Source organism: Eptatretus burgeri, chromosome 16, assembly GCF_056783735.1.
Source record: "Eptatretus burgeri isolate ZD-2024b chromosome 16, Ebu_testis_v1, whole genome shotgun sequence".
In the NCBI taxonomy this organism is placed as follows: domain Eukaryota; kingdom Metazoa; phylum Chordata; class Myxini; order Myxiniformes; family Myxinidae; genus Eptatretus; species Eptatretus burgeri.
In genome coordinates, this window is record NC_140976.1 from 4,836,590 (window position 1) to 4,856,183 (window position 19,594).

Below are 19,594 nucleotides of genomic sequence, written 5' to 3' on the forward strand. Positions count from 1 at the left end.
TATATATATATATATATATATATATATATATATATATATATATATATATATATATATATATATATATATATATATATATATATATATATATATATATATATATATATATATATATATATATATATATATATATATATATATATATATATATATATATATACATATACATATATATTTGTTGCGAATTCGCGCCCGCCGCCGTGTGAATGGCCACGTGACTCGAATCGCGGCACGTCGCCCACCGGACGGACAATTCTGTCGTGACCCTCTCGGACTAACGCCGGGAGCTAGTCACGGGTGGGCCTTTCGGCCTCACCACGATCGTGCCAATCGGCCACCTGCGTGGGATAGGGTTGTTCGCCAAACTCGACCTACCTAAGTACCGACGCGGAGGGTAGACCGGGCGATCGCACCTCGCCGCAGGTCAACTCTGTCGCTTAAGCGACCCGTTCCGTACTATCGGGATAACCGAGCGGTGTTATCGTCGGCCTCGACGGTTCCGATTAATTACACTGGTCAACAATTTTTTACTTTCTGAATGTTGTCTAGATTTCTACAAGTGAATTAGGGTATTCTGGCACTGCTGAATCAGGAAATGGCATCCGTTTCTCTCCATCAGGTCAGGTTTTTGTGCTAAGTTGATTTGAAAAAATCAGATCTTGTGACAAAATCAATTACATTTTTGTGGCATTATCAGCTGATTTTTGTCAACACATATCATCCTAAACATGTTTTTAAGAAAAAAAATGTTTTGCCAACAACATTTATTGATTACATGATAGAAACATCGATTACTGTCATCTGAATGGTGGGCATTGATAAAGGTAAGTACAAGTAAATTGCATGTTGCGTCACCACTGTTCAAACTTCAGGGCTTGAACTTCCATTTCTTCGAACTCCTGGAATGTTCAGCGGCAGGGAGGTCTCTCTTCAGATTCCAACAGTAGTCAGCCATCATGACTGCGTCCCAGCGACCCTGATACCTGGTCTCCATCTCCTTCATGTCCTGATGGAATCTCTCCCCCTGCTCGTCACTCATTGAACCCAGGTTCTCAGGAAACCGGTTCATATGTGAAAATAGGTAGTGCATCTTGATGCTCATGTTGCAGCCCAGGTTTCTGAAAGCAGTCAGCATGTTGTTGACAAGTTCTGCGTAGTTTCTGGCCTTATTGTTGCCAAGAAAGTTCTTCACTACCAAAACAAATGTCTTCCACGCTTCCAGTTCCACTTCGTTCATTGAGTTTTTGAACTCTGGATCTCTGATGAGCTGACGGATCTGAGAACCATCAAAGATGCCAGCTTTCAACTTCTCCATGGTCAATCCTGGAAAAGCCTGGCACAAGTAAGTGAAGCAGTCACCATCTTTGTCCAGAGCCTTGGTGAACTGCTTGATTAAGCCGAGCTTGATGTGCAGCGGTGGGAAGAGTATTCTGTCTCTGTCCACCAGAGGGTCGTTGATGACGTTCCTTTCTTTGCATGGCACCAATTCCTCCCGCACAGTTCCTTCTTCGTGTAATGCTGAGCACGGTCCCTACTATCCCACATGCACAGAAAACATGGGTACTTGGTGAAGCCAGACTGTTGTCCCAACAAAAAGTTCACCATCTTCAGGTCAACACAAATAAACCACTTATGCTGATCATAACCAATTTTCTCCAGCACGTACTTCACCGCTTCATACTTCTCCTTCAGTGTAGTCGAGTGAGCGATGGGTACAGAGGCAAACTGGTTGCCGTTGTGTAGCAGAACACATTTCAGTGATCACTTGCTGCTGTCAATGAACAGTCTCCAATCTTTGGGTTCGTACTGTGGCAATCCAAGCTTGAGCAGAAGCGCATGTCATAAATTGGCGCATGTAGGTATTGTACATTCTTCAGAGTTCGTTATTTCAAGAAATACAACTTTTTTGTATCACATTATTACAAAATCTGCCCCATTAACTTTAGTTTTGATCCACGAACTTTATGCTTTGCCTCACCAATTTTTGGAAGATTTTGAGGTTTTATGACTTCAAACTGATCCCTTTTCGACATAATCACCCAGAACTATCGTACCTGAATACTTCTTGTCATTAAAATAATTATTTCCAATCAAAACAATTATTTGACATGACATTTTACCCCCACCAACTTCTTCTAAAATGCTCCACACATGCGTACATGTGAACAAAAATGTAAAAACGACATGTGGCCATATCTCAAAAACTTGACCTGATTGAACAAAACTAATGTGAGTTTTGGATTCAGCGCATCAGATTCGTCCTAAATCAGCTTAAAAAATGCAGACAACAAATTTGTTGTTGACCAGTGTTATCGGGCGTATTAAGCCCACTACCAACCCTTTACGTGAAGCAAGATGGAGATTCAATTAAAGAAAAGACGAACCAAAACGGGAAAACAGTTCAACATGATGCACATTTATTCCGCGGCACACGGAGAGCACACATATACAATTAAAACAATTATGCACAAAAAGCAAATGTAACAAAAGAAACAATGACACAGAGATACTATCGAATAAGACCGACACACGGCAACACTTAACAGTTTTACTTTACAGACGGCGCCGACAACACATTTACTCAAAAGCAAAAGAAAGGGCCACCCTCAAAGACAAGGGGGGCAGACGGGGCCTGTGGGCCAATATTTGCGCGGGACCTGAAGGAGCGGTCAGGTCCGCGAGACCGGGTGGGTCCTACCCGCGTCTTTGTGATGAGCCGCAAATGTGGCAGCGCGGCGGTGCCCCGACTTCGTGCTCCTTCGCGGGTTTCGTTGGCACTGCTTGGAGTGCGGTGGGAACGGGGCCCCCTTTTCGCACTATCTCAGCGCGGGGGAAAGGGGGAATTGTTGATGCTCTGGGAAAGAGTATAGCTGGCTTGCTTGGGTCCCGTGACGAGCGATTCCACCGCGACCTCGCAGCAGACCGCCGTCTTCCTTGCCTCGGACCCGAGCTCCTCGGACTCTTCCCCCAATTCTCCTCAGCCGACTGCCGAAAACCACCGGGACGCCCTCGCCTCCCGACTCCACTCCGCTCTTCCAAAACTGACTCTGCCCAAAACTCTCTCCGCTTTTCTGCCACTCTCCGATCTTCCAAAACAGACTCTCCTTTTCTGCCACCCTCCGCTCTTCCAAACTGACTCTTCCAAACCGCCTTGCAACAACAACTCTGGCGCAACAACTCTTCTTTCTCTCTGCCCCAAAACTCTCTTCGCTTTTCTGCCACTCTCCGCTCTTCCAAACTGACTCTGCCCCGATTCGCCTTGCACTCAGCGCTTTATAGGCCGGCAGGAGAACCCATATGCAAATTTCCGGATCAGGACGAGCTCGGGGGTGGAGCCACGCTCGCCCATTGGATGGAGGAAAAGGGGCGTGAATCTCCCCTGATCCTAGAATTTGCATATCTCAATTCCACACAGACGCGCCTGGAGGCGGGGCCAAGCCGCCCCGCGCTTGCTGATTGGACGGATCAGAAATGGGCGTGTAGCATTCCTGATCCAAATTCTCCTCGGAAAGGCCGCATTTTGCACTCGCGGCTCGGCGCGTATCTTGAACGAGCCCAGGACAGCCCGACGCTCGGTGTTCACAGGTGGTGCGGGAATGGCCGCAGAAGGAGAGAGGTGAAGGTGGTGGAGGGTTTATGGTGGTGTTTTATGGCCATGGTGCCGTTTGGAATGGCGGTGATGCGATGTTTGCGGGAGCGAGTTGTGAAGGTAAAGATCGTGGCTGTTGGCGTTGTTTTTGTTGTGTGATGGTTGGAGCATGGTTGGTTCAAAATAAAGATAGAACAGAAAAACGGCTATCTCAAAGCGTCGCAGCCCAAATAAATCACATTTATTCCCTCTAAACAACGGGTTTGGGGCTAACTACACATGTACTTACAGAGATATCTCACCTCTGGGACCTGAATGGTGGTTTGCGAATTTCCACAACCGCAACAATATATATATATATATATATATATATATATATATATATATATATATATATATATATATATATATATATATATATATATATATATATATATATATATACATATATATATATATATATATATATATATATATATATATATATATATATATATATGTTACGACTCTGAGCACCACAAACCACATGTTACATACACCACAACCCCTCCCATCTACTTTCTCAACAACCCTCGAAGAGGTTCAATCACCAAACTCTTGGGTCCCACTATCAGCTATGATCTCTCTTGGGCAATCCACATTTCAAAGTTGGCCTCCAAATCCAGCCGCAGACTGGGCATTCTCAGTCATACAAAGTCCTTCCTTGGCACACCTGAGCTCACATCCACCTGCAAGGCTTTCATTCATGGCATGATTGAATGCTACTCTCCCCTCCATGCTGGCACCCCTGCCGCAGACCTTTCTCATCTTGATGTCGTGGAAACCACGACCTTCACTATCATTGGACTCTCTTGCAATGAAGCTGAGTCGATGGGACTATCACTTCGTCATCGCTCTGTCTTCTTCTGCCTCCATTCTGGTCTTGTACCCTCTGCCCTCTTCGTGCATTGCCTCCCCCCCCCCAAGGTATCTGTGGGACACATGCAGTCCACCAGCAACCCCCTCATACTGAAAGTGCCAAAATTCCCAACCACTGCTCAGCACCACTAATTTGTTCTTCATTTTTTCATGCCTGTGGAACCAACTTCCACACTCTCTTCAATGTCATTCTTCCATCCATGTCTTCAAGGCAGCTGTTCCACGATCATCTCAGATCGTCCCCTCCCCCACACCAATCGAAAACCATGATCTTTTCGACCCCCATTAAACCACCCCAACCCCTCCCATATTTTCCTTTTGATTCCAACTTGTCCACTCCTTGCGTTTCCCATTAAATTGTCACCATTACCCACCTCCCTCGTTTGTGCCCTCATCGATTTTCTCCCTCCGCTCCGCTGTTGGTATTTTCCCATTCTCATTCTGCTGTTCGTATTGTTATGTTGTGTCCTGATCCATTATGTGCTCTAGCTCTTCCACGAGCATTGACAATGAACACCACAAAAAGAGGAACAAAGGAGTGGAGATATTGAAGTTACTTGGACCAAAGATGAGACCTGCAGAACTGTCTCGAGCATACAACTTGAGAGATCTATTTTATACTATTCCCCACTGAGTCATTCGTTCCAAAACTGTTGTATTCATTAATTTGTTTATGAACACCTGATTGCGTGCAAACGTGAGTCATATGATACCAGATTATCAGGTGCGGAATTTTTACCAACCTTACACTGAATGACCGTTTGGGTTTGCGATAGAATTACTCGTCTCATGAAAGGGATGTTTTGTTCCACTTCCATGGTTGAGAGTTTGTACCTGTATCACCCCACCCCTGTGTCCTTCTCCCCCTCTTGTTACTCTCGTTGTTCCCCATGTCCTTCCTTCCTCCAGGTCTCCCATTCTATCATCTCTCCTGCTGTTGGTGTCTCCTCCACCCCCCACTCTTACCCCAGGCCCCCCATTTCCATTCTTCTTTTTGTTTTGTTTTGTCCTCGTTTGTTCTGTATTCTTGCTCTTCAGAAGCCAAGAATCTGCACACAACAAAAACCATTACAAAAGGTCATGAGGACAAAATGATGTGCATTCAGAAAGAGCATCATTTGAACAGGTTACCTATGATATTGTGTATGACATGCAACATGAGCCCTGGTTCTAGTGCTTGAGTTAATGTCTTTCAATGTGTTATAGGTATTCAGTGAATGAATGCTTTTGTGGTTTCAATGGGAAATTGCTCAATCGTTTGAGATTTTTATTTTTTTGATGAAGTTTTTTTTTTTTTAACGACATGGGTATTCCAGATTACAATGAGTTCTTTGTTGGGATTTCTCTGCTTTCTTTTTTGCATTAAATGTGCATATTTCAAAATGACACCATGATGATTAGATTCCAATTCGAAGGCCGGGGGGAGGAGAAAGAGAGATGGGGGTGTTTGATGTCAGGGTAGTAAAGGTGTGACCTGTCTTGTATAAAAGAGACCAAACTCTAATAACCACAGCTGGCTTGTCCAGACACCACTACTTCGTCTCTCGTTTTGTTCTCGCAAACTGAAGTAGCAATTGGAGTTATGGAGAGATCAGGGAGAAGCCTCGTTCTCCTTGTCATTGCACTGCTGTGCTCTGGTCATCTGGTCCTTGGAAGCCATTTTCGTGGTGGGACCATCAGCTGGGAACACATTGGTGGAAACAAGGTTTGAGATTTTTCTGAGTTTGGTTACTGAGTTAAAGTTCCGGTTTACTTTCTTGCAAACTATTGAGCGAATCACTTCATCTCTCAAATGTTTCATGGTTGGAGTCACATTCGGAATAACATTTCAAGAGATTTGAAACTTCTTTGTTCTAAAAGTCAACTTTCGATGTATTCACCCAGAGCCGACATGACGTCATGCAAAATAAAACATCACACATGTAGCTTTGCATAACAATGAAGTCGGGTTATTAACATCACATTTAAAGAACTTGTAAATTATAAAATGTGTTTTAAATCTTCATTAATCAGGAGGTTGCAATCAGTGACTCGTGTGCTCGGGGTCATCTTGGAAAATATCCCGATGAGACTTTTCTTTGTTAAATACTCTTGTTATTATAATTTTTATTATTATTATTCGGATTTTAAACATTATTTGGGTCCTCCTGGATCTGTGAACATCTCATTGGTTATAAATGTGCGAAAGGGAATGATTACATAATAAATAACTTTGAATGTTTTACATCCACAACCTCATGCAATCAAATTAATTAAATTTATTTTTCCCACAATGCAAATTGAAGTTTGTTTATCAGATATTGTTAATTACCTCCACCAACGAAGGTTGTAGGAGGTTCTATTTCCACTTGTCTGTCTGTGAGCAGGATATCTCAAAAAGTTGGGGACAGATTTGGACGAAACTTGGACGGGTTGTTGTGTGATGCGGATTAATCAATTCGATTTTTGTGATTATCTGAATCCAGATCTGGATATTAGAAATATTTTAAAGTGATTCTTCACCATTGAGAGAATTGGACAAAAACGATATATAGCGTGATGTCTCAAAAATTATGAACAAGTTATGACAAAACAAGGTGGATCAGTTGGTTAGGTGACAAGAACAAGTGGATTAGATTTTGGTTAAGGTCCGGATTCAGAACCGACCTATCAATGGGATTCAAAATGTAGACTGTTCAGCCTGGTGGAGGTATGTTCTCTCCCGAGTTCTGTTTTAGTTTGTTTGTGTGTCTATGAGCAGGATATCTTAAGTAGTGGACAAATTCGGACAAAACTTCATGGAGAGTTTGGGTGTGTAACAAGGACGAATCTATAAGCTTTTAGTGAAGATCCTGGTCTGCATCTGGATACTAGAATTTCTTAACTGATTCTTCACCATTGAGAAATGGGGCCAAAACCGACATATAGCATGATATCTCAAAAAGTTGTGGACGAGTTTTGACAAAACTTAGTGGATGAGTTGGTTAGGTGAAAAGAACACTCCGATTAAATTTTGGCTAAGGTCTGGATTCAGATCAAAATGTAAATTGTTTAACCTGTTAGTGGCATAGGTCTTTAAAACAGCTGTTCACCACCATCTTAGAGCATCTTCAATCCAAAACAACGGTATATTCGACCCTCGTTGACCCCACCCCAGTCTCTCCACCTTCAAGATCCATAATTGGGGGAGGGGGTGGATACGTGGAGTTGAGAGAGTGGGACGGAGGGATGAGGACTTGAAAAAGAAAGCAGTTGAGGACTCAAAGTTTCCTTTTACTTGCCGTAGTAGTTCCACTCTTCCCTGCCATTATTCCGTCAAAACACATTCCTGTCAAACTCCTTAAATATTCCATACTCTATCGGAACCCAATTCCCTTACAACAGCCTGGTGGAACCGGGTTCTCTGCTACTATACACAATCAAACAGAAAAAGGATTTTCATGTTTCCTTGATCTCAAAAATTGGGATTTGCAGAGTTTAGTCAGGATTATAAATGATGGATGTAAACCTTATTGAAAGTGAACATACCAATGGACACTGATCAGAACAGACAATCCATTATTCATTTCAGGTGAACTCCATTCATTGACGCACATCCTTTATCTACACACACAGTTACCAGGTTTGCACAATGAGGTCGTGACGTTGCTTGTCGAGATTTTCACCAAGGTGTTGGAGAAAGTGGAATGAAGAATCAGAGAATGTTCAGTTTGCACAAAAACAAATGTGCATTCTTTATAACTGCGAGCAGTTATGGTCGGGTACCAAGTCGTCCGGCTTTCATACAACCTTGCTTTGATCGGACACTTGACCCATGACATAATCTTTATTAAATTTAATTCAGAATGGGTTGTCAATCACATCTTTAAAGTTTCACATTGATTGAATAAGGTTTTTTTTGTTTTTTTTTTCATCTACAAGACCATGCGACCTGCGCTGTGAGACCATGTGACCGATGATGTTGAAATTTTCATCCAATATTCCCCATGCCCAGCTTAACATATTAAAAAAAAATTCTCTAAAACTGCTTAACGTATCCATGTGATACTTCACAAATATTATCCATTACCCTGTGTGCATTTACTGTATTGTGATGCATTTCATATCAAAGAGTTAAGCGGTTTCAGAGAATAAGGTTTTTAAGGGATCTATTTTTTCAAATTAATATGGCTGCCCGACCATTTGACCTATGACATCATAAATTTACACTGAGCCTCTTCTTGCATAGAGGATCACTTTTGTGAACTTTCATGTTCATCGGATAAGATTCGTTTTTTATACAATATGGCTGCCAAACCACGTGACTTTTGACATCATCGTTGTAATACGATATGCTGTGATGGTATTGGACGATATTTGTAAAGTTTCACATTGATAACCTAAGTGATTTCAGAGAAATAATTTTTAATACTTTCCTTCAATCCAATATGGCTGCCACAACATGTGACCGATGGTGTTTTAGTAATCACCCTTTAATCACCACGCATAGTAGATGATTTACATTTAGGTTCATGTCAATCGGTTGTCCGGTTCGAGAGAAGATGTTTTTTCAGGGTTTTAGGTTACTCCAATATGGCTGCCAGACCATGTGACTGATGAGGTTTAATTTTACACCCTATATTTGCCAAGGCTAATTGATCATGGGAATACAGTTTTGCATTGATATAGTCAGTCGTTCTGGAGAAAGAGGGTTTAAAAGCTTTTATTTTCAATCCAATATGGCTGCAAAAACACATGACTGATGTCGTCATTGAATTAATTATCTCAACCACTTTATCCCTGGATCTCCCTCAATAATTTTCATCCTGATTGGATAAAGCATTTGACGTACTTAATAATGACGTCATAATGAAGGCCAACCAATGAAATCATCCTCCACAAAACTTGTTCCCCATGGGGAGTACTTGACATGTACTTCGGAGATACAGAGGTCCAAAGTTTTTCATTTTGTCCAACATGGCTGCCACACCACATGACAACACCACATGACCTCATGACATAATAATAATTTTAAAATTTACATAAATAGTCACTCCTATGGTGAAAATTGTGTCAATCCAATATGGGGTTGCAGAGAAAAGCACACGTTCTGTGCGGACAAACAAACAAACAAACAAACAAGAAAAAGATGTCATGCAGAGCACGCTACTTGCAAAATCCACCCCCTCTCCAAAGGTTTCCATGGATATATCAAATTGGCCATTTCATTCAGATTTAAATTCACAATTTCAATCAAAGCTCAGGTCAATCAGGTGAAAATTGATTATTTTTCAGATTGAAATTGATGATTTTAGAAGTTTGACCTTTTGACCTCAAAAATAATTGCTTTCCCAATTCAGTAATGGACTATGGAAATCTTTTTCAACTTTCAAGTTAATAGGATGTAAATTGACGATTTTTCAGTTGAAAATTGATTTTAGAAGTTTGACCTTGAGTTGACCTTTGACGTTTTGATCTCAAATATAGTTGGTTTCCCAACTGAGTAATGTACTATGCAAGAGTTGTTTAATTTTCGAGTCAATTCGATGTAAATTGATGATTTTAGAAGTTTGACTTTCAGTTGACCTTTGACCTTTTGACTTCAAATAGTTTCCCATCCAGTAACGCAATATATAAATTTAATTTTCAAGTCACTCAGATGAAAAATGACGATTTTTGAAATTTGAAATTTGACCTCAAAATCAATGGGCTTCTCAGTTGAGATGACCTCTCCAACTTTCATGACGTGGTAAAGTTTCATGACGATCGGTTTAGAATTGTGACCTGTAGGCAATAAACAGACAGACAGACAAACGGATAGAATAACAAAATCGACGGACCAATATACTTCAAAAATCTTAGATTTTGCAAGTTACAAATGAAGAATCACTCATAGAGTGACACTTGGTGAAACGGGACGGTACTCGGTGGACCGCATACCTCCGCCAGGCTGAACAGTTTATATATTGTATCCAACTGATAGGTCGGATCTGAATTGGTAACTTAACAAAAATCGAATCGGCTTGTTCTTGTCATCTAACCAAATCATCCACCTCGTTTTGTCATAACTTGCATATAACTTTTTGAGATATCATGCAATGCATAGTTTTTGGCCACATCTCTCAATGATTAAGAATCACTTTAAAATTCTGAGATCTGGATCCGGACTCGGATCCTCACCAAAATTAACCGCTGTTTCTCTGTTTGTTTCTGTGACCGCTGTTTCTTGACAACCACTGGTCCGATCTAATTGAAACTTGCCAGGTATATTGCTGGGGCCCTGTGGATGTGCCTTTTCATGGTTTGATATTAATCGGACAAGCGGTTCCCAAGTTATGGCCATTTATTTACCAAACCAATGACAGTACATGGTGCTATGACGTCACGATTGACGTCACAATTCTTCTTCTTTTTTTTCTTTTTTTTTTGCACGTACGGGCCCGCACTAGTATTTACAATTGCTATGCACTCCCTGTATGTGTTCTCTTCATTGTAAAATCGTACCTTCAGAGGTCTGTTAACTTATGCACCACCAAATATGGGGTGGATGAAGAAGAACATGCGAGTTTCAGTGAAATAAGGCAAATTAAAACATTGTAAAATGTTATTAATAGTATTTAAAGTAAGAAGCAAATTAATTCAATTTTGAGGAATGTTGGTTCAATTGTGAGGCAATTGTAACAGTAGCCGAACACCGGGAATGATTCACACCACAGCCATGAGCTCAGTGAGCAACCATGATGGAACTATTTTATTATACATCCGCCAAAAACCAACACGTCATCAGCCCCTCATTAACATATGTATGAACTGTACTTCCACAACATCTCCCCCAACAAATAAGCCTGAAAAGCTTCAAAAACCCAAAACCGAATTAGTCATATGCAGAACAATTCCTGGCTAAATCGATGAATAAATGGCTATTTCTCATGTATCAAACTACAAACGATTGGCATTATTCTGGCCCAAGAGCCTCTTTCTTCCTTTAAGTGAAGATCAAGTCTTTCAACTGGTTTGACTTTTCTTCCAGAGTGAGTTTATTTATACTCGACAGATTTCCCAGAGATTTCGCTTCCAATATCAATTGGAGTTTCATTGACGGGCTCTTCAGGAACGTCTTCTGAATGTGGTGATGCAGAAGGTGAAGAAAGTATGGTAGTATCAGTTTTGAGGTGCCATCTGTTCTTTTTGGGTGTAGGGGCAGAATAGATGGTACCAAGCTGTTTCCAGGTCGACTGATGACCAGTTCTGACTGTAACTTTGTCACCGACCTGAAGTTTAGGGAGAAGTTCTCAGGGAGAATGTCTCCGATTGTAGTAGTAAGCGTCTATTTTTTCCTTGGTCTTGTCATAGTTGCTCTTCACGATATCAGGGTCGATCTTGTCTGCGTTAGGGAGAAGATTCTGGGACAAGGTTGGCATAGTTGTCTTCAACCTCCGACTCAGCATCAGACTCACACCAAATACAATCATTGGCTCAGCATCGACACTTCGACACTCCCTGAAACGTGGTATCTTCCTCATCAAGACCAGTCAAGACCTCAACTGCCCTCACACCACAACACCTTCTACAGTGCCTCATTTTCATGCACATTTTGCACTTTGCCTTGGCAGCTGGACAAGTCTGACTGCTCTGATGCGCAAAACCTCCACAGCGAGTTCACTTGGTCCTGGAACGAGGCTGAAACGTTTTGTGTGTTTTTTTTCCCGTTTGTCTGTTCACCTCTTCCACATCGGTTGAGTGGTCCTCTTTGAGACCCGTCTGATCTATATAATGAGTTCTCTTTCTCTTGCCACCTGAAATGCCATTTCTAGACGGAGATCTGCCCTCAGTTGTAATTCCAGGGTGAGTTTCTTGTCAGCAAGTCCCAACACGAGTTGATCCCCGATTTCCTCATTGTTGTCATGGAAACCACAGTGCTCAGCACCAGTGTACAGGCATCTCACAAATTTCTCCACAGACTCGTAAGCTCGCAGGAAGAAGATCATCGGTTTTGTGTCATTTATTGTCACATCTCTTTTCCACATATCTCGTGGGATTGTGAGATGGGCAGGTGACCATACTGGATGGGGGGGAGGGGGGAGGTGGGGAGGGGTTTTGAAGGCTTGAAGTGGGGAGGGCATTCTCCCAGGCAGGGGTTAAACCCATGTCATAAAAGGGCTTTGTCTGAGGTCATTCTTTAATTTTAAATTTAAATATATATATACACAGTTAAGCCCAAAATTATTCATACCCTTACCAAATTTGGAGTATTTTGAATCGTGTTACTTGAGGAATGAGTTTCTTCTGGCTTAAGTTACATAAGAATGTGACAAACGGCTCAAAGAATCACTGCAAGAGACATTTCAAGAAATACATTGTTTCGGGGGTATTTTATTGATAGCTTTACAAAAAAATGTGATGTCCAGGATTATTCATTCCCTTGCTTGGATCAGTTCAACACAATTCCAATTCAACACTCTGTGCGGCACATTACCGAGTGTTTCAAAATGATGCAAAAAACGTTTTTGAGCCTGTAACTTGTGTGCGTGCGTGCGTGCGTGTGTGTGTGTGTGTGTGCGTGTGCGCGTGCGAGAGAGGGTTTGTGAGAGGGGTGCAGGAGGAGTTGAGGCCTTGAAATCACATTTTGCACTCGGTGGAATTTCCAAGGGTCCCTGCGAGTAATATCGAAGAATATAGAAAATAATATAGAAGAATATTGAAAAATATAAAAGAAGCATAAACACAAGAAAATCAATATGGTACCAGCCGGAATGGGTCCCCTAAAAATAATCAAACAGAAACAATGGAGTTCCTTTGGGACCCTCGTCTAATTATCTTGTCATGGAACAGCGTAGAGAATCAGAATGAATCCTCTTTCAGTGTCCCCTATTAAGTAAAGAAAACCGAAAGATTTCCCCATTAAGCGTTTACTCTGGAACAAATCTCGGGTTAGTCAGGTTCACTTTCCTTCCTTTGCAATGACGTCATATTGAGTGTTCTTTGTGTTCTCCTGCAGGTGCATTTTGACTACATGGTCGGATGGCGTAGAAACTCTGGTGAAGGTGGAGATTGTGATGAACAGGATGTGAAGTCTCAAACAATGATTGCAGTTGGCGGCGAATGGAGATGTGTGCAAGGTTGCAATTCACAAGAGTCCCTGAAATACCGATGTATCGGTTACGACAAGCTGAGCAACTGGATGGTTGGAACTGGCACCTTTGAAATGAACGTTACAACAGTCGGAACCAGTATTGTTGAGTGAGTTTTTTTTTTAAACCATTATCTATCTCTAACATTTCTCTTCAATGACATTTTGTATTGTTTAATTGATATTTAATGAAGGGATCGTTTTGTTATCTACACAAATGAAACTGTCTATACAGTTATCTATCCTCAGCCCACCTGAGCTCCTGACGACATACGAAGCTTTCATCCGCAGCCTGATGAAGTACTGCTCACTCCTCTGGGCTGGTGCTCCTGCCTCTCACCTTTCTCAGCTTCACGCTGTAGAAACCAAGGCATTTCGGATCATTGGCATCTCCTGTGATGAGGCTGAGTCTTTAGGTCTCTCACTCTCTCACTGCTGGAAGGTTGGTGGTCTTTCTGTCTTCTACCTTCTCCTCTCTGGTCTCGTCCCCCCTGCAGTGTCTGCGATATGTCCCCCCATATTTCCGCAAGGTGCTCAAGGTCCATCAACAACCCCCTACTGGTAAAACTACCAAAATCACAAATCACTTCTCACCTTCACTCTTTCATCCCTCTTTTTTTCCTGTCTTTGGAATAAAATCCCTCACTCTGTTCAATCCCATACTTCCCTCCAGGCCTTCAAAACAGCTGTTCACCACCACCTTTTGTCACCCCCCCATCCAAATCCTCGATCTTTTCTACCCCCGTTAATCCATCCCAAACCCACCTCCTTCAAATTCCCTGCTTTCCTTCCTGAAAGTCCCTGTAGTGTCCATCTTGTATACCCCGTGTACCCCGCCTCATCCTTCTCCCTTCCACAGATCTCCTCATGTGTCTGTTATACACTCTTTCATCCTTCCCACTTCCGCCCCTCTTGTCTCATGCCCCCCTTGCTGTGCGTTGTGTGTTAGCTCTCATACGAGCCTCGACAAGGTATACAAAAAAGGCAATGTGCGTGTGTGTATGTGTGTTTGTGTGTTTGTGTGTGTGTTTGTGTGTTTGTGTGTGTGTGTTTGTGTGTGTGTGTGTGTTTGTGTGTGTGTGTTTGTGTGTGTGTGCGCGGGTGTGTGGGTGTGTGTGTGTGTGTGTGTGTGTGTGTGTGTGTGTGTGTGTGTGTGTGTGTGTGTGCCGTTGATTGGTATCTACATATGGGGTTTCTGAATGTGGAATGGAGTCCTCCAAGGGTGGGCTCAAAGTATCATTTTTTTGTCTCCAAGCGTGACATATCATTTTTTTTTTCGTGTTCAGTCATTAAGCATCACATATCATTCTCTTCACTAACCTTCATTTCGTTAAGGGGTCACGATCCATGGATCAAGCTGTGATGTTTTCTGTTCTCAACGTTTCATGCCGAGGGCTCTCTTCAGGATCGTTACTGAGCCCAGGACAGCTTCCAACTGCAGATTGTTTGTAGTAATATTCCCAGGGATGGTTCTTAATATCTCTCTGAGGTTCTTCGGCATCATTCCCACGAGGTTCTTCAGCATCACTGGAACAACTTTGGCATTGTTCAGCTTCCAGGATCTTTTCACTTCATGCTTAAAGTCTTGGTATTTGGCAATTTTATTGATTTCTGCATCGTTCATCCAAAATCACAGGTATTAACACCTCAATTAGCAATGCCTTCTTCTCTTCTTTTTTGTACCTAACTATTATATGTGGTCGCAATGCTTTGTTTTCGATGTTCACACTTTATGGGATCATTAGATCGTATGTGAGCAGAACTTCAGTGTGTTTAATGATTGCTTTTGGATCATGTTCCCACAAATTTTCTGTAATTGAAATATCAAAGTTTTTGCAGATGTGTCAGCGGATTACCTTACAAACTCTGTTGTGTCATTGTGTGTACAGGTGTTCTGACATGTTTTTGGGTTTTTTTTTCGTGTTCAGTCATTAAGCGTCACATATCATTCTCTTTGCAAACCTTACCTCCACCCCTCACCTGTCGTTTTTTTTCCTCCTCCCTCCCCCACCCTTCCCTCTCACTCTGTCCCCTCCTCACCCCTCCCCCTCCTAATAAAATGCAGCACTCTCCTCCCACACCTCTGTTGCTCTCTCTCTCCCTGTCCCTGTCCCTGTCTCTCTCTCTCGGGCTGTCTCTCTCTGTCTCTCTCTCTGTCCCTGTCTCTGTCTCTGTCTCTCTCACTGTTTCTCTCTGTCTGTCCCTGTCTCTCTCCCTCTCTCTCTCCCTCTCTCTGTCTGTCCTTGTCTCTGTCTCTGTCTCTCTCACTGTTTCTCTCTGTCTGTCCCTGTCTCTCTCCCTCTCTCTCTCCCTCTCTCTGTCTGTCCTTGTCTCTGTCTCTGTCTCTCTCACTGTTTCTCTCTGTCTGTCCCTGTCTCTCTCCCTCTCTCTCTCCCTCTCTCTCTGTCTGTCCCTGTCTCTCTCCCTCTCTCTCTGTCTGTCCCTGTTTCTGTCTGTCCTTGCCCTCCCTCCCGCAGTGAATGGCAATGTTTGGTGAGATGTCGCTCTCCCCACGTTCCCCCAAGCCTTCCCTTCTTTATCCTCTCTACCTTCCCTCCCCCTCTCACCCTACAACTGCCTCCTCTCTCTCTCCATCCCTCTTTCGTCTCCCACCCCCACCTTTTATTGTCCCCATCAGCTAAGTGAGGGGTTGTATTTGCGAGTTGTTCAATAAATCCAGGTATTTAACAAGAATTTGTCATGACACAATCTTTGTTTTCGGGGTGGATATGCATAATTTAACTTTTCCCCAATTTGTTTCACGTGGTACAAGGATGGCCATTGAATGCATGATAATGGTTATTCTACCACATGTTGTGTATGTCACATGTCATATACCATGTAGATGGCAGGGCAGTCGAGACACTCACCTCGAAGCTGTCTTGCCTGGATTTGAATTCCAACCCAGCTATAAACAGTCATCCTGGTGTTTCGCAGGCAGGATGATTCATCAATGATTCTGCCATCCCTCAGATAGATGGTAAGCTGGACGTCTCATGTGCCAGCATTTGTTGATGGATATTTCATATCCCACGTTTCAAGTTATTGCTGGCACCCCGAATAAATTCAAAAATCCTGCCTTAACATACGGAGGACATTGCATCAACAACACAGCTGTGCCTTCAGCCAATGATGCTACCTTGCAGTCCTGTGCCACACACGAAAGAAGCAATGTATCATATTGTTGTGGTTCTGCAAAACCGCATGCCTCTAAGGCAATGCCACCCAGCATACAGTGATCCACAGGCAGTTATTTCATTAGTATTCATGTAGTTAGTCCTCCGCTCCTGTCTAGTGGGTGAACGGGACAAATTGCGTTGCGTGGGACTCATAATTAGGTGTAATAAATACATTTTTGATCCGTACTCTGTTCTCTCCTCTAACCCTCTCCCTATAGCCATAGTACACAACAAGCATGCAAGCACACACACCATTCAACGGACGAATTGTTTAATCGGCTTACCACGATGCCTCCCTTGGCTCGGATCTTTCCCGTTGCACACAACACAACCTTCCCCGGGAATTTCCGCACCATTTTCCATTCAAATTTTGAATGAATTCCCAAACATCACCTCACCTTACTTCTCATCTCGCTCACACCAAATCTCACCACTTTGACCACAAATGCCTCCTGCACACAGGAAAAACTACTCCCACATCCCTCGTGCCACTGCATCGCTACAATTCGCCACTCTACCTCGAGCATCATATGGTGTCGGCCATTATTCTTGGTGCCACGGGATGCTTGACCATGCTACAGATGCCCTATAGCCCCACTGCATCTCACCGGGAACGTCCAGGGTGAGCGTCCAGAAGTATTGCAGCCTTCATCCAGTCATCAGACCATGGCAAGACAGTGAGGAGGGATCGTGGGAAGAATGATCCAGGGATTTGGTTCGAGTCCCGAATACGCATTGTGGCTCGTGAAGGAGCCGTGGATGGTGGAGCAAGTCCGCTACCATCCTACAAATGAACTACACTCGGTGCACGTTCGGAGCCGGGGTGCCAGCTCGAGGTGCGTGCTCTCCATGTTAATTCAGGAGCTCCGAGCCGTATAGAAGCTGGTGGGCATCTGAGCTGGTTTCCGGTCCCACTCGAGGAACGGGATTTGGGCCACAGGATGTCGCTTTCCAGTCCTCACCTTATCCTTCGCCTGGGGCTTATAAAAGGGGCTAGCGCAGAGCCGTTGATAGAGAGCTTCTTCTTCGAGTACATTATCCATGTGTGACTGCCATCCTTTGAGAGCATACAGTAGACTCCCTGGCATACTGTCGACGTGCCACCACCCCCGCAACCCCAGACAGGCCACAGACGGCGGACCAGTGTGAAGTGCACGTTTCCACGAATCCCGGCAAATAAATAAGGAGGAAATAATGTGCCGTATCACAAGGTGGGAACGCTCAGGCGGAGCATCCCACAGAGGTACACACTTACATATACAGATCTATACACAGTTAGGTTAGGGATCTTCCTTCTTACACATCTATTCTCCTCTCTCTGTAGACACCCCTCTATCCTGTCTATTGTGGATGCATAAAGAAGAATGCGTTACTGATTCGCAATCACATTTTCCTCTGGCACGACTCCGCACCCCTCATGTCGCATACATCACACCTCCCACTCTCACACCGTTGACACCAGTATCTTTCCACCTACCTTCCCCTAAGCGTCCTGGGCCGTGTTGGTCAGCCGACCGCGCCAGGTATTTAGAGGGCACTTATCCTCACCTTTCTCTCTCTGTCTTGGCTAACTTTCCTCAGTGTGTGTGTGTGTGTGTGTGTGTGTGTGTGTGTGTGTGTGTGTGTGTGTGTGTGTGTGTGTGTGTGTGTGTGTGTGATGGCGCCTGTCTTAAATTGAGTAAGATTGTGGAAGATAGTTGCAATAATCCTGCTCTGTGTCCTCTTTTGTAAGTTGGTGACTTTTGCCGCATACCACAAATTCCTTGCTATCCCCTGCTGTACATAAAATAAATCCCCATTCGATGCGCCACATACCTTTCCTTGCTTGGTTGTAAATAAATGGACTGTATAGAAATGTTCCCAGCTCAATTTCCTGTTTTCTTTCTTTGGTCCAGCATGGCCCATGCCCTCGTTTAGGGCCCTGTCACACCTTGACGTTTTAGCCAGCATATGGCAAGGTATCAAAATGTATGTAAAACGCTGGCGTACGCTGAACTATTGAGGTTTTTTTCCAGTTTTGTACGTATTCATAACGAGTTGGATGTATGCATAACGTATTAGTAACGTACACAGAACGTTTCGATAACATATAGATAACTTATATCAACGAATTCTGAGCGGGTTGTCGGCGTTCACAACCTATGCCCAACGATAGTCTAACTTATGCATAGCGCGGCAGCGTATCGCCGACGATCACGTGGTGTAGGCTATTAAAAGGCTGCGGCTCGACGATTCAAATCATAACCGCACTAGACATCGAAGTGTCAAGCCGCTGTCACACCTTGGCGTTTTAGCCAGCGTATGCCGACGTATGAAAAACTTGCCCAATATACTTGCACACGTCGAATACGTTCTGGGTAAGTTTTGTTTACGTTAAGAGCATGCTGAAGCACGCTGGCATACGTCGTAGTATGCCGAGTACGTCGACAAATTTTCAGCATGTTGAAAATTTTTCGACGTATGCCAGCATATGACACACGTTCCGCATACGCTGGCCTAAAGTTGGAGGCACGTTACACGATCGTTCACACACGTCGACACACGTTACTTGTAAGTTACTCATAAGTCGAAACACGTCGAGGTAATGGTTAGCGTCAGTGTTCCAGACTCCCTGGTTTTTTTTTTTTGTTTGTTTTCTTCATTATGACGGTGATGTTGACACTTCGATTTCTAGTGCGGTTATGATTTAAATCGTTGAGCGGCAGCCTATGAATTATATTATATTATAACCGCACAAGAAATCGAAGTGTCAACATCACCGTCATACCGAAGAAAAAAAATAAATAAATAAACCAGGGAGTCTGGAACACTGACGCTAAC

At 43.2% G+C, this 19,594-nt stretch overlaps 1 protein-coding gene across 1 annotated transcript in view; it reads left to right on the forward strand.

The window, feature by feature from the left end:
• Positions 1-6,005: 6,005 nt before the first annotated feature.
• LOC147010364 (uncharacterized) overlaps positions 6,006-19,594 on the forward strand; it is a 47,307-nt gene continuing 33,718 nt past the window's right edge. Inside the window, exons 1-2 of the mRNA XM_085858869.1 lie at positions 6,006-6,212; positions 13,464-13,705. Coding sequence (XP_085714995.1) covers positions 6,090-6,212; positions 13,464-13,705 — 365 coding nt within the window. The 5' untranslated portion in view covers positions 6,006-6,089. The remainder of the gene's footprint in view (positions 6,213-13,463; positions 13,706-19,594) is intronic.